The 12,030-nt window shown below is 44.9% G+C and overlaps 1 protein-coding gene across 2 annotated transcripts; it reads right to left on the bottom strand.

Moving 5' to 3' along the window:
- Window positions 1-430: 430 nt before the first annotated feature.
- On the bottom strand, window positions 431-11,451 carry arrdc2 (arrestin domain containing 2). 2 transcript variants are annotated; one of them, XM_034583762.1, is made up of 8 exons: window positions 11,268-11,451; window positions 10,243-10,497; window positions 3,649-3,866; window positions 3,442-3,544; window positions 3,083-3,339; window positions 2,826-2,988; window positions 2,117-2,280; window positions 431-1,821 (listed from the first exon to the last, which is right to left on the bottom strand). In XM_034583762.1, the coding sequence occupies exons 2-8, from the start codon at window positions 10,493-10,495 to the stop codon at window positions 1,768-1,770; spliced, it is 1,212 nt and encodes a 403-aa protein (XP_034439653.1). In that variant the 5' UTR covers window positions 10,496-10,497; window positions 11,268-11,451; the 3' UTR covers window positions 431-1,767. The 2 variants fall into 2 exon arrangements, with proteins under 2 accessions (XP_034439653.1, XP_034439652.1); XM_034583761.1 differs by lacking the exons at window positions 10,243-10,497; window positions 11,268-11,451 and adding an exon at window positions 5,399-5,807.
- Between the last annotated feature and the right edge of the window lie 579 nt (window positions 11,452-12,030).

Genomic DNA, 12,030 nt, shown 5'->3' with positions numbered 1-12,030 from the left:
AAAACAATTATGGCTTAGTTATGTCATCTCTAAAGGTTTGATATTGTATTGGGTTCATGGAGATCATCATCATTTCATGACCCCCCACAAGGGGCAGCGATCCCTAGTTGGGGAACCACTGATGTAACAGTTAAATTAGTGTTGATTTGAAGGGATGACCTTCAAATCACACCCAGAAAAACCGGACTGCTAGTTACACAATATTGAAGCTGTCGCAGACACCACTTATGTCGGTAATTGTAGGTTTGGTCCAACGACTCATTTCTCCAGTGAGGGCTGCCCTTGGCATTATTATAGTTTTGACTCACACCAGTGAACATGTACAATCACTGGCACGCAACAAGCCAGACAGAGTCCCTCCACTGTTTCCCTAACAAAGTGTACAGCTTACATACCAGCCGAGGTTCCAAGGAAGCACCGGAGACAAACATCCATTAAAAGAGTTTTTATTAGAAAAAACAATTACAAAACTTTGGCAAGAATACAAATCAACAACTGCATTTGTATAAAAATACATTCGTTTTTTTTCAGTGCGTGCCAAGGAAGTCGCACGGCTGACCCCGAAGACCAGTTTTTTTTGGAAGTTGAGGAGAAAAACATAATCCTCGAGTCTATTTGGAATGTTCTTTTGTCCGTGCGCTTCAGTGGCATCTCCAGCTTAAGGCTCCACTTGAGCGCCGAGCATCGCACCGTGCATGAGCCTGACGGAGCACCGAGGCATCTGGCTCCCGTCTGTGCTTCAGGCCACACGGCTCAGAGGTCTCGTCCTCTTGTTTAGCAGCTGAGAGGTAATCTATGAGCCTCGTGCAGCTTCACACACACACAAACTGCTCTTCCTACTGCTTTTTATTTAACTGTGCTAAAGCCGACAACCACAGCTACCTGACACTTCAGTCACTTGAGCCTTTGCATTTACACAACACTTCACTTGGAATTCATCCACATACAGTCCAAACCGTTTTTGTTCTAAGTTCTTTCAGAAAACATTAAGTTCTATTCAACGCTATGAGAGAACGACTCCCTGAAACTCCCATGCAATCTCCCGCTGCAGATAGTTAAGGCATAGGTATTTTTCCCTTTTACATATTGTTACCTGCATGCATAGAATACGTCATCGTCTCTCCACCTTCACACCTTCAGATACAGTATGAGCTTAAACAAGAGTATAAATCATCACAGGCCCACTGCCGTCCGGTCACACAATGCATAGATAGCCATGTGTTTGTTAAAGTCTACTGTGTAACCAGGCAGAGGGGAGTGGAAACTGAAGACAACAATTGCACTTCTTTCTTCACGCCACTCAAAGATGATTTTTTTTCAACATCTGTTGCAACTCCAACTCTGCACCTGACAAATATCAAGTGATCTTTCCCCCCCCAACATGTCCCTTGAATCTCAAAAATCTCATCACGTGAGGGAATCGTTGATTGGGACGTATTTGCAGCTCACTTTGTCTTGAGCCAAAAAAAAAAAATCACTTGGGGGAGGACAGGAACTGATGTGGAGGAGTGGCTTCCCGACCCCTCGACAGACCAGGAAAGCGTCCACTTTACTTTATGGACTGGAAACAAAGTGGCAGCTCCTCCACCGACAGCCAGGTCCTGCGAGCTCCTTCTCTCCTGACGTCTCCGAGGAACCCCGGTCTGCCGCCACAACGCTTGGTGGGACCAGGTACCGTTTGTCAGAGAGAAGTAATCCAGGCGAAGACAAATCTCTTGATTCATTTCATTAATTTCAGTTGCTTGACTTTCAGGCAGAGCTCATGGTTCAACACGTCATGCAGCGACGTCTCATGTTGATGGGCTGAGGGTTGGGGTCAATCTATAGGCAAAAAAAACAAGGAGAAAAAGACAAATAAGATGAAGGTTGAGTGAGAGGTAACATTCACAGTTATAACACATTTAACCTTTATTCAGCCTACACCCACAGATTAATTTTCATGAAGATACAGTTGAACAACTCAGCTGTGATCTCAAGAGATTATTTGTCAGGGAAAAGTGCCGTAAAGGATGTTTTTGTATCGGCACAATAAAAATCTCTGTAAGCTCTTGTATGTGCTAATCAAAAGTAAACTGTGGGTGAGGGGGGGTGTCGTTCCAAGCATCTGGTGACTCACCTCGCAGTACACTGGCGGAGGTCGGAAGCGAAACTCTTGGACAAAAGCCATGAGGGGGCGCTCCAGGATCCCACTCAGGTCGTCGGCTCGCTCCGAGACCACCGTGTTGTTGTTGCACTGCTCGGCCTCCTCCTCTGTCACCACAGAGCTGTAGTCTGGAGGAGCTGCAGGGGAAAGAGGAAGGATTAGTCCACTGGTCGGACTCGACTGAACAGCACAGGTCCAAACACAAAGCTGCCGAGTCATCATCAGTGCAGTTAAAACGCTTGAAAATCCAATAACATTTACTGCTTTTTGCACTAACAAACACCGATTTGATCCAGCATGATTCTCTGCTGAATCGAAACCGTTGTTTGTTTTTGCATGTTGGCATCTGACCCAGTGATACTTTGGCAGTGGAAGGATCATAAAAATTAAAATAAGAACAGGATCACAAACTCTTAGAAGTTAGTGAAGTGAAAATATCTCTTGACACGGTCTATAAGTTATTAAAATGGTGCAAAAGACCATCATGGGTTTATTTGCCCAGTCTGAGCACTAAATGTTCAGCCAAGTGAGTGAAAAAAAACAACAATTTATAATCCTTTGTTTGCTAAACACAATGGAAATCAAGACAAATTGGTGCCTGCCTTGTTTTAATTATAAAAGTAAGAAAAATGGAGTTTGCACATTTAGATCCACACATATTCAAACATCTTCAGACACTTACGCTCAGGCTGCTCTGGGATGGCCATTCGCAGCCACTCCAGGTTGACGCTGTACTGGCTGCTGACGCTGGAGGTCCGACTACCGAAGGGATGGAGCGGGATGGTGCCCATGACCAGCGGCAGCTCCAGACACAGCTTTGACGTTCCAGGAACATCAACACAGACCTGTGAGGAAGGAAACGCAGAGAACTGTTGGATCCAGCCACCGTGAATAGCAAGAGGGAACACAGCGTTGACAGCCACTGTTGACTCGGCTCACCTTGAGCATGTACTCCACTTTGATGATGCGGCACTGCAGGATGGAGGGCCCCACGGGAGGGATTTTGATGGCGCGTCCGTGCCAAGTTTCCCGGCATTTGGCGCCCACAATGTCGCCAGACAATGTGGCCACCACCGAGTGCTTCTGTTTCATCGTGCCGCGGGCGATGAACGTCTGCGTCTGAGTGATGTAGGCTTTGGGCACAATTGATCTGGAGGTAGAGTTGTCGAACTCCGCGAAGACGGGTATCACCTCACCTGCACAGAGGAGAAATGAATTAGAATTTGGAGATTTTACTTGAATCTGGTCAGCAAGAAACATATTTATAGAGGGTGTCGTTTCAGATGCTGGACTCTTACCTGGTGTGTAGCCTTTGCGGTCGATCTTTGCCGTCACTGACACTTGTCCAAAGTTGCGATACCATGCCCGGGCCATCTTATCCCTCGTTCCAGCCTGCGGTGCCTGAGGAATGATGAGACCCAATGAGCAAGTGCCTCCGAAACGCCCAGAAAACAATGAGGGGGTGCAAAGAAACATTGATGAACAGTGAGGGCTGAGGTGCTCACCAGGAAGGCTGGTGTGTTGATGTCAATGGGCTCAATGACAGTGAACTCCTTCTTGAGCTTCTTGACAGAGGCCCAGGGCCTGTGTAGCTTCACTTTGACCCAGTAACGTATGCTGCCATGTTTCCCTTCGAAGGAGGTGACCAGCGTCTCCTCTGGCAGCTGGAAGCTAAATGGATATTCATGTCTGCCGGCGGGAAGGACGGTTACATCACCGTTATCTGAAGGGGAGAGGAAATAAAAAAGAAAAACACATTCAGCAATTTGCATTCTAGGACAACAGGACTTCAACCCCTTGATGACCAGCCTCTTCTTGTTGCTGCCAGGTTAATGTCGGGACACAGAGCAATAAGTAATAAGGAAATTCAGCACAACGAAATCAAGTTTCTTAATCTGTGCTTATCTGATTCTGTGTAAGGAAATTCATACAGCACAAGAAAGGAAGCAAATGCCTGGAGGTAAAGTCCAGATAAAACTTTTCTGCACAAAGGGGGCAAACTTGCTTTTTAAAGACTTCTATTGTCTGGAAATCGATATAAATCAAGTCGACTCGATGGTGGAGTATGAATAGATCATTCAAGCGTGACTTTTGCCGAAAGAGAAATCTCTCTGTCTTTCTCTGCAATCACATGGCCTCTCTGTGCTTGCTCAGAGGGGCGGTTCTTGCTCCATTGTGCTGAGCGAGAACATGTTTTTCCTCAAGCTGTATTACAGACCGTCTCCACTGCTCTGTTTTTTGTCTCCCTCTCTTGCTACACAGGTCCAGAAACACGTGTTTGCGTTTAACAGACTCAAGTGTGTTTTCATCCCTTTGTGAACTTCAAGCTCCAATTTGATTCAAATTACAATTCTGTCACCGTCAAATCCTCTTAATGGGTCAAGTGGGTTGTTGGGAACTTTTTTTCCCCCCCAGGAAGACCTCCAAAACTTATTCACACACCACAGACTAAACTAACACACATTATATTGTGTGTATTTAAATTGCTTTTTTCATGCATATTGTCAAAAAAGACCAACGAAGCCGGAAAAACACCATAAAAATGGACAGAGGCCTGGCTGTGTGTTTCCTGTGTGCACTGCAAACCATAACAACCCAGCGCCCAATGAATGAAGACAGAAACCAGAGGCTCGGTCTCAAGTGTCGCTGGAGAAAAACAACTCAGGATTTTCTTTGACTGAGGAAAAGTCTGATATCAGGACTTTTCCTTTCAACGGATATTTCACAGTAACGTGTGAAGACAGCTGCTGGAGCCGAGTTTAGGTTTCTTCCTGTACAGTGAGGTTTTTTAAATACTTGCACATCAAGGAGTGATCGACAACTAAACTTCTCAAATGGCAGAAGAAAATAACAAAGAGAACCGAAGCAAAAAGGGGTCAAGTCAATAAATGACAGGATGTGGGACATTTTTTTCTGAATCCTTCAAGGAAGTTTTCAACTAGAAAATAATCATCCCTTGAAATAACTAATAAAACCAGCATGTTTGACTTCTGTTTCATTCACTGAGAATCGGTGAACTTTATACAGAAGATTATAAATCGTCTCATAAACAACCTCTTATTAGCCCCAAAACAAGTTTAACTACCACAATAAACCATGAAAACACACGATCCCCAGTAACCAAACAACTGGCCAGTGTCCCCAGTCATATCAAACACTCCCAGTACTGTTCCACTGGCCCTAACGAGAGAACTTGTTTGTGTGTGTGTCCCCTCCATGCAGAGGATGCCCCCTGTCCCGTCACCGTGGACTGACCTGCCTGCAGCAGCACCTCCCTGCGGTTCAGGTACTCCACCTCGTCGCTGTAGTTCTGCGTGTAGGCGGTGCTGGAGCCCGCGGACCGGGACTCGGTCCAGTGCACTTTGGCGAAGCCCTCGGCGTGGAGCTTCAGCGAGTCCAGCCTGTTCTCCCCGCTGAGCTCCAGCACCACCCGGCCCGACACCACGTCCCCGCTGCTGAACACCGGGGGACAGTCCAGCTCCGGGGAGTCGAACACGATGTCCAACTTTTTCAACTTGTCGAAAATCATTCTTGTTTTTTTTTTTGTTGTTCGTTTTTTATTTGCAGGAGAAGTTTTTCGTCACCTCTTCTTCCTCAGTGCGTTAAAGTGTCCAGATGTGTTCGCTTCTCCTGTTAAAGCTCGGAGTGTTCAGCTCTGTGAGGCCCGCAGTCCTATTTGAAGCCTGCAGAAGTGGGCGGGGCTTTGTACATTTATTATGTAAGGCCTCAGGAGAGGTTTGAAGGCTGGGCGGTGCTGCGTTCAGGCGCTCTGCCGGGGCACGGAATCTTCACCTCTCCGGGGGTAAACGAGACAGTTTTGCCATTCTGTCATTCGCACACGCATCTCCATGCAACAGATATTTAAGTCTGAATTGAAATACATGCATTATTGCCCCACTGCTTGATCAGATGTAACAAATACACAATATGGATTTACTCTCACCATCGGGGTTCTTCCATTTTGCTGGTGGTTGATTGTAATTATCTTTTACTTTGAATGGGCTGTAAAGTCTTGAGATCAATGTAGTTGGAAAAGCCAGAGCCGCAAAGTTTTCTCAAGTTGTTGCTCAAGCTACTGGGATCGAACCGTCAACCATCTGATTGTTTGAAACTACTCCTAGTTTGTGTTGTTTTTTTATGGTGTATTTATGCTTAAAGAATCATTAAAGAAAGTACAAAAAACGTCAATCCGTCCACTTGCCTTCATTTACAAATCAAACTTTGACTATCACCTTTACAGGTAACCCTCTTGGTGTAGGAAGAGACAACAATTACAGGAACCCCAGAACATGTCTCAACATATGCCATGAGCAAAACCCCCTCATGATGCCAGAACAAAAAGCGAAACCATAATTCAAAATGAAACTAAAAGCACAACGCACATACAGTCACATCTCCCGTGACTCCTTATCAGCTGTTAATCGCATTGTGACAACTTAAACATGAAAAATGACCACTTCCTTAACACTTATTCACGATCTGAGCTGAGCCACTTAGGTGTAGCTCTTCTCACAGCGCCCATATTTCCAGACTGAGTGTGAACGCAGCATAATAAACATGCATACTGGGTGTGGAGGGAGCAGAGAGGAAAACAGGCAGGGCTGATGATGATTGATGGTTACAGGTTCCTAGAAGAAAACAGACCAACTGAGCAGGCCTCAGTCTGGCAGAGGTCCTCCCTGCACAGCTCAGAGGAAAATAGTTTTGCTCTAGACCAAAGCTGTTTACTCCAAGTCTTGTGCGTTGCTTTGAGTCTGCTGTTACACCGCCTGGGCTGCTGCACACATGGAAAAAAAACACAGCTATGCACAAAAGCATTGCAATGGATGGTCACCAGATCCCCTGCTGAAAAACAACTACACTATCTTCAGAAATAAAGGGATACGAAACTGGCTGCACAGAAATAAAAGCCCCTATTCAAAGTAAACTTTTACAACTGGATCATATGCGTGAAACATTGCTCCCCATGCAGTCTTTTCAAAACCTTGAACTAACTTCTAACACTTCCTCACTCTTCAGTAATCTGTAAACTAGACACTCATCTCTAAGTTGAGTCTCTCTCTTCATTTGGGTCAAACGCGTTCATGCACAAATCAAGTCTGGTCTGAGAAAAACAAAGTTGTTTACTCCTTTGTTCCCAGGGATGAGGGGTTAGCTATCCACTGCCACCAGCTGGCGGTGTGGAGGCAGTGTTGCACAGCTGCAGGAAAACCAGGATGCTGTTACAGCACATGTGTGTGTGAATGTGGGGCAAAGTTGAAAAAAGACAATTAGATGAAGCTCACTGGATATCACATACTAGAGTCTCTACTAACTGTATATAATAGCACATGCATGCCTGCATATAATAGCCGAAATTGCAAAGTGCTTCTATTGAAAATATATTAAAGCTCTGGCCTGGGGTCAAAATAAAGCTCTGCACGCCACCTGGTGGTGACTGGGAGCAGCAGCTGACCCTGCCGAGGCCCCCTGGTATCTGATAAGACAGAGAACATGTGGTGCCCTGCGCTGAATGATGGGCCTGATAAATGCCCCCGCTGTGCCAATGCCATGGTCAAACTAATCATGGCTTAAAACATGTTAGCCGCTGCTGTAGACTGAAGAAAACATGCGTGAGTTCCACGGTGTTTACCAGAGGAGCTCCAAAGTACACGATGTTGTAAAACAAATATTAACCCACTTTGAAGAAGATTGCACAGTGAACTGACAAGTTGTGATGTGGAAAACAATAATTCATTTACAGTAAAAAAAATTGTGCCACAACATTGTGAAATGAATGAACATCAGAAGTTGGCAGCAAGGTGGAAGAGGCCGGAGCTTGAGGGGAAACCCATGCTGTTTTCCTGGTTGCCGCAGCAACACAGGCTGCATTTTTTAAATGTAAATGTGTGATTTTTAGTGCACATATCATCATGTGATGCTTTATTAAGGGTTGTAGACATAGATATGGATCTAATACCACATGGTGTGTGTGACTTTACACAGAGATCATCCTCCAGGATGAATCTACAGATTCATGCTGCACAACATCAAGAAAATACGCCCCCTTCTCACTCAGAAGGCGGCGCAGGTTCTGGTCCAGGCCCTGGTCATCTCACACCTAGACTGTAACTCCCTCCTGGCAGGTCTGCCTGCTGGTGCCATCCGACCGCTGCAGCTCATCCAGAATGCAGCAGCTCGACTGGTCTTTAACCAACCTAAATTCATTCACACTACTCCGCTCCTCCGCTCCCTTCACTGGTTACCGGTGGCTGCCCGCATCCGTTTCAAAACATTAGTACTTGCGTACCGTGCTGCGAACGGATCGGGTCCAGTCTACATCCAGGACATGGTCAAACGTTACACCCCAGCCTGTTCACTCCGCTCTGCTTCAGCCAATCGGCTTGTTGCTCCCTCACTGCGAGCTAAACACTCATCAAAATCACGACTGTTTGCTGTCCTGGCTCCTAAATGGTGGAACGAGCTCCCCATTGACATCAGGACAGCAGAAAGTCTACACATCTTTCGCCGCAAACTAAAAACACACCTCTTCCGACTATACCTTGAATAAAAGTTTAAACTAACAATTTAGTAGCACTTAAATGGCACTTACTTATAGCACTTTGTAGTTTGGCTTTTTTGAAGAAATTGTACTTTCTTGATTCTTGTTGTTCTGGTTTGTACCCTCATGGTTGAATGCACTTATTGTAAGTCGCTTTGGATAAAAGTGTCAGCTAAATGAAATGTAATGTAAAGATCATGATATTTATTTATAATATATGATGATAGTAATAAAATGTTCATCACTAGTAATTTGTCAAACAAAAATACCAAGATTTTCCTTTTTATGCATTTTTATTCAATTTATGTGTTTACTTTTCTGAATCTAAGTTGACAGTGTGAAAAAAAAGATTTTAACTGATGGTAACTGGTAATTATCTGTGAAAATGTTCAGTATTTTAAAACCTGAACAATCATTAGAAAATGATGGATAGTTAATAAATGAAATACTTGTGGACTTAGGTAGAGCGTGTAAGTTAATGGGTGATGTGTTACTGCAGTCTCAGTGTATGATTTAGTCTGAATATAGAAAAGCTCCCCCGTGCACCTTCGACCACCGTGCATAGTTGATGCACCTGTAAATGACCAGGAAACAATAAACTGTACCAAAGGACATTTTAGATTTGACTTCTTTGAAATTAGTTTGGCTGCATGTAATTCTGCTAAAGCAACAACAAAGTCAGAGTCTGTCCATCTGTTGTTCATTCATATTTACCAGTCCGACCCAACTGAAGAAACAAACTCGATGTACCGTTTACAGAGCATCTAATCAAACATTAACCACTGTCTTCAATTTGTTTACTCAGCCACTATGTCCAATATTCTCTGCCTCTGTTTCGAAGCTGCCTGCTGTCTGGGAATAACACACTTTACAGGGCTACACCCTAAATACAGCACAAAGTAAGAACTAGTGGTAATTTGGTTTGATTGCAGGAATCATGTTATCTGGCAAACACATCTGCATGAGCCAGGGTTGATTTCTCCCCCGCGTTTCCATGCAACACATTAGGACCAGCTGGCTTCATTTTGAAAACTGCAGCAACTACAAGACACTGAATCTACCGGCTGGGACACGACAGAGCACATCAGCAGTTTTACTCTACACAGGGAACGCTAGAATATCGTACAAAAATCTGGCAGAGATCACAAGAAAGTACGGGAATGTCAGCATACGAATGTCCCTCCTTATAAAGAAGCGACAGGGCTCTTCTGCATTTTTAAATAGCCATGTTTATTTCTAGTCTCCTTTGGCCTAATGTTACCCCAGTCAATGCTTCCCAGCTGAACCAGACTGGCCCTGCTTGACCCTGCCCGCTTAAAACGCTTGATTACAATGTATTTAATGGGCTAAAATAGAACTATTTATGACTAGCTTTAAAATCAACTACCTTATATTTGCAATACCAGATATTTGAATTATTTAAATGTTACATCAATGCACATTTCACTCTGCAGGATGGATTGTGTGGTTGCTTGCAAACAGATGAAGCTATAACACAGAGTCAACTGTATATTACGCGTTCAGAGGACTTAACCCCTCTGAGGCTTTCACCACTGACCTCGGATCAGATGCTGCCTCTTTTTGAAGTAGCTGATCTTGGAGGTGTAGTCGTAATAGACGGAGTTCATGCAAATGTTCTCCACCCAGTGCGCAGTGGCCACCCCTCGGCCCAGCAACGTCATGGTGTGCACCCTGGTGTTCCTGCAGAGCTCCAGCACCACGTGGCCCGACACCACCTCACCGCCAGTGAACGCTACATCGTCAGGACGATCCAGCTCCAGCGTGAAAGACTCAATGGGGTTCAGCATCATTCCTGGGAGAGACGACGGGAAGACGACCGTGTTAGGATTGTACAGAGCTAGTTTTCAGCTGCTGTAAAAACATAACGCAAAGGGCCACACACTATGTCGTCATTTGTTTATGGCTTCACTGGACACCAGGGGACCCAAAACATACTAATGATGCGTGTGAATTCCTTTATTTACGTTAAATATTTTGGCCGGGCTGCTCTTAAACGCTGTGCACTTGCCATTGAACCGAAACTTTATTGAACATATTCTTAAGCTTTTTCCTCGTGGGGCCTTTAGGGTGGGGTCGGGTGGTTCTGCTCGGGTGGGCCCCTGACTTGTTAGGACCAGCCCTGTCAGTGCATGCTGCAGCTACAAGTGTTTTCTTCTGTTTTATAAATGTTACACTTTCTCTTACAGTGACTTACAACACGCCATGTGTTCACTCACAATATTTACACAAACACATTCAATTATTATCATGTTGTCATGATTCCTAAACAAATTCGAACTGCGCATTGATACACACGTAAGGTCAAATGACAGCATCATGTCAATGATACACTAATCGTGCTCGACTCTTCCGCCGGGAAAAGTAGTTCTGCTGCACCACTTACTGTGGATTGTTTTCTGTGAATATTATAATAATATCGTTTACATCGTTTCACCATGAACGTGATTCATTTTCATAAACGAAAGAGCGCAGGCTTCAGCCAATCAGGACTAAGAACCGGGAATACGTATTTTTATTAAATGGCTGTCGTGAGCGTTGAGTTACTCAAGTGTCTGAACTCACCTGAAGCAGCGAAGTGGATTCACGAAGTTCACTGCGCGAATAAAATCAAACTCCGACGACGTTTAATGGAAACCGGCGCCTTTATAAACGGTGGCGGCTCTAAACCATAGACTGTTGAAAATAACGTCCCTTTAAACGTTTAACCGCCCATCAACAAAGCGACTGTGTTACACAAATGGTTCAGAACACATGCGAGGCACGCCCGCCCACTTTACAGGAGGAAGAGGAGCAGAAGGAGGAGGACGAGGAGGAAGAAGGGTAGGAGGAGGAGGAAGGGAAGGAGAGGGAGGAGGAGGAAGGAGGAAGAAGGTTAGGAGGAGGAAGAAGGGTAGGAGGAGGAAGGAAGGAGAGGGAGGAGGAGGAAGAAGGGTAGGAGGAGGAGGAAGGTTAGGAGGGGGAGGAGGAGGAAGGAGGAAGAAGAGAAGGAGGAGGAAGAGGAGGGAAGAGGAGGAAGAATAGGAGGAAGGAGGAAGAAGGGGAAGAAGATGAGGAGGAGGAAGAGGAGGAGGAGGAGGAAGACAGGGTGGACAGACCAGCCTGACTGTAGTAAGGCACAATAACAAGGTGATTTCACAACAGCAACTTTCAAAATGAAGTTTTTATTGTGTACTGGTGGATCTAGAAGAGCAGAACCTCATTCAGATATAAAGACTCACATATTCTACCATTACTGACAATAACTCCCTTCATGCTCCCTCCGTCTCTATCAGACATTTTCTCATGAACAAATACTTTTAACATCGACACAACTGTTTCTTCTGAT

Source organism: Hippoglossus hippoglossus, chromosome 4, assembly GCF_009819705.1.
Source record: "Hippoglossus hippoglossus isolate fHipHip1 chromosome 4, fHipHip1.pri, whole genome shotgun sequence".
In the NCBI taxonomy this organism is placed as follows: Eukaryota; Metazoa; Chordata; class Actinopteri; order Pleuronectiformes; family Pleuronectidae; genus Hippoglossus; species Hippoglossus hippoglossus.
The sequence above is the reverse complement of the archived record's forward strand: the minus strand, read 5'-3'. Positions and strand labels throughout refer to the sequence as shown.

Excerpts from the sequence above, each read along its gene's own strand:
- arrdc2 (XM_034583761.1), bottom strand. The coding sequence starts at position 5,672 with ATGATTTTCGACAAGTTGAAAAAGTTGGACATCGTGTTCGACTCCCCG. Across the intron at positions 3,545-3,648 it reads TCAACACACCAGCCTTCCTG|GCACCGCAGGCTGGAACGAG; the intron begins GTGAGCACCTCA and ends ATCATTCCTCAG. Across the intron at positions 3,340-3,441 it reads CCGCAAAGGCTACACACCAG|GTGAGGTGATACCCGTCTTC; the intron begins GTAAGAGTCCAG and ends TCCTCTGTGCAG.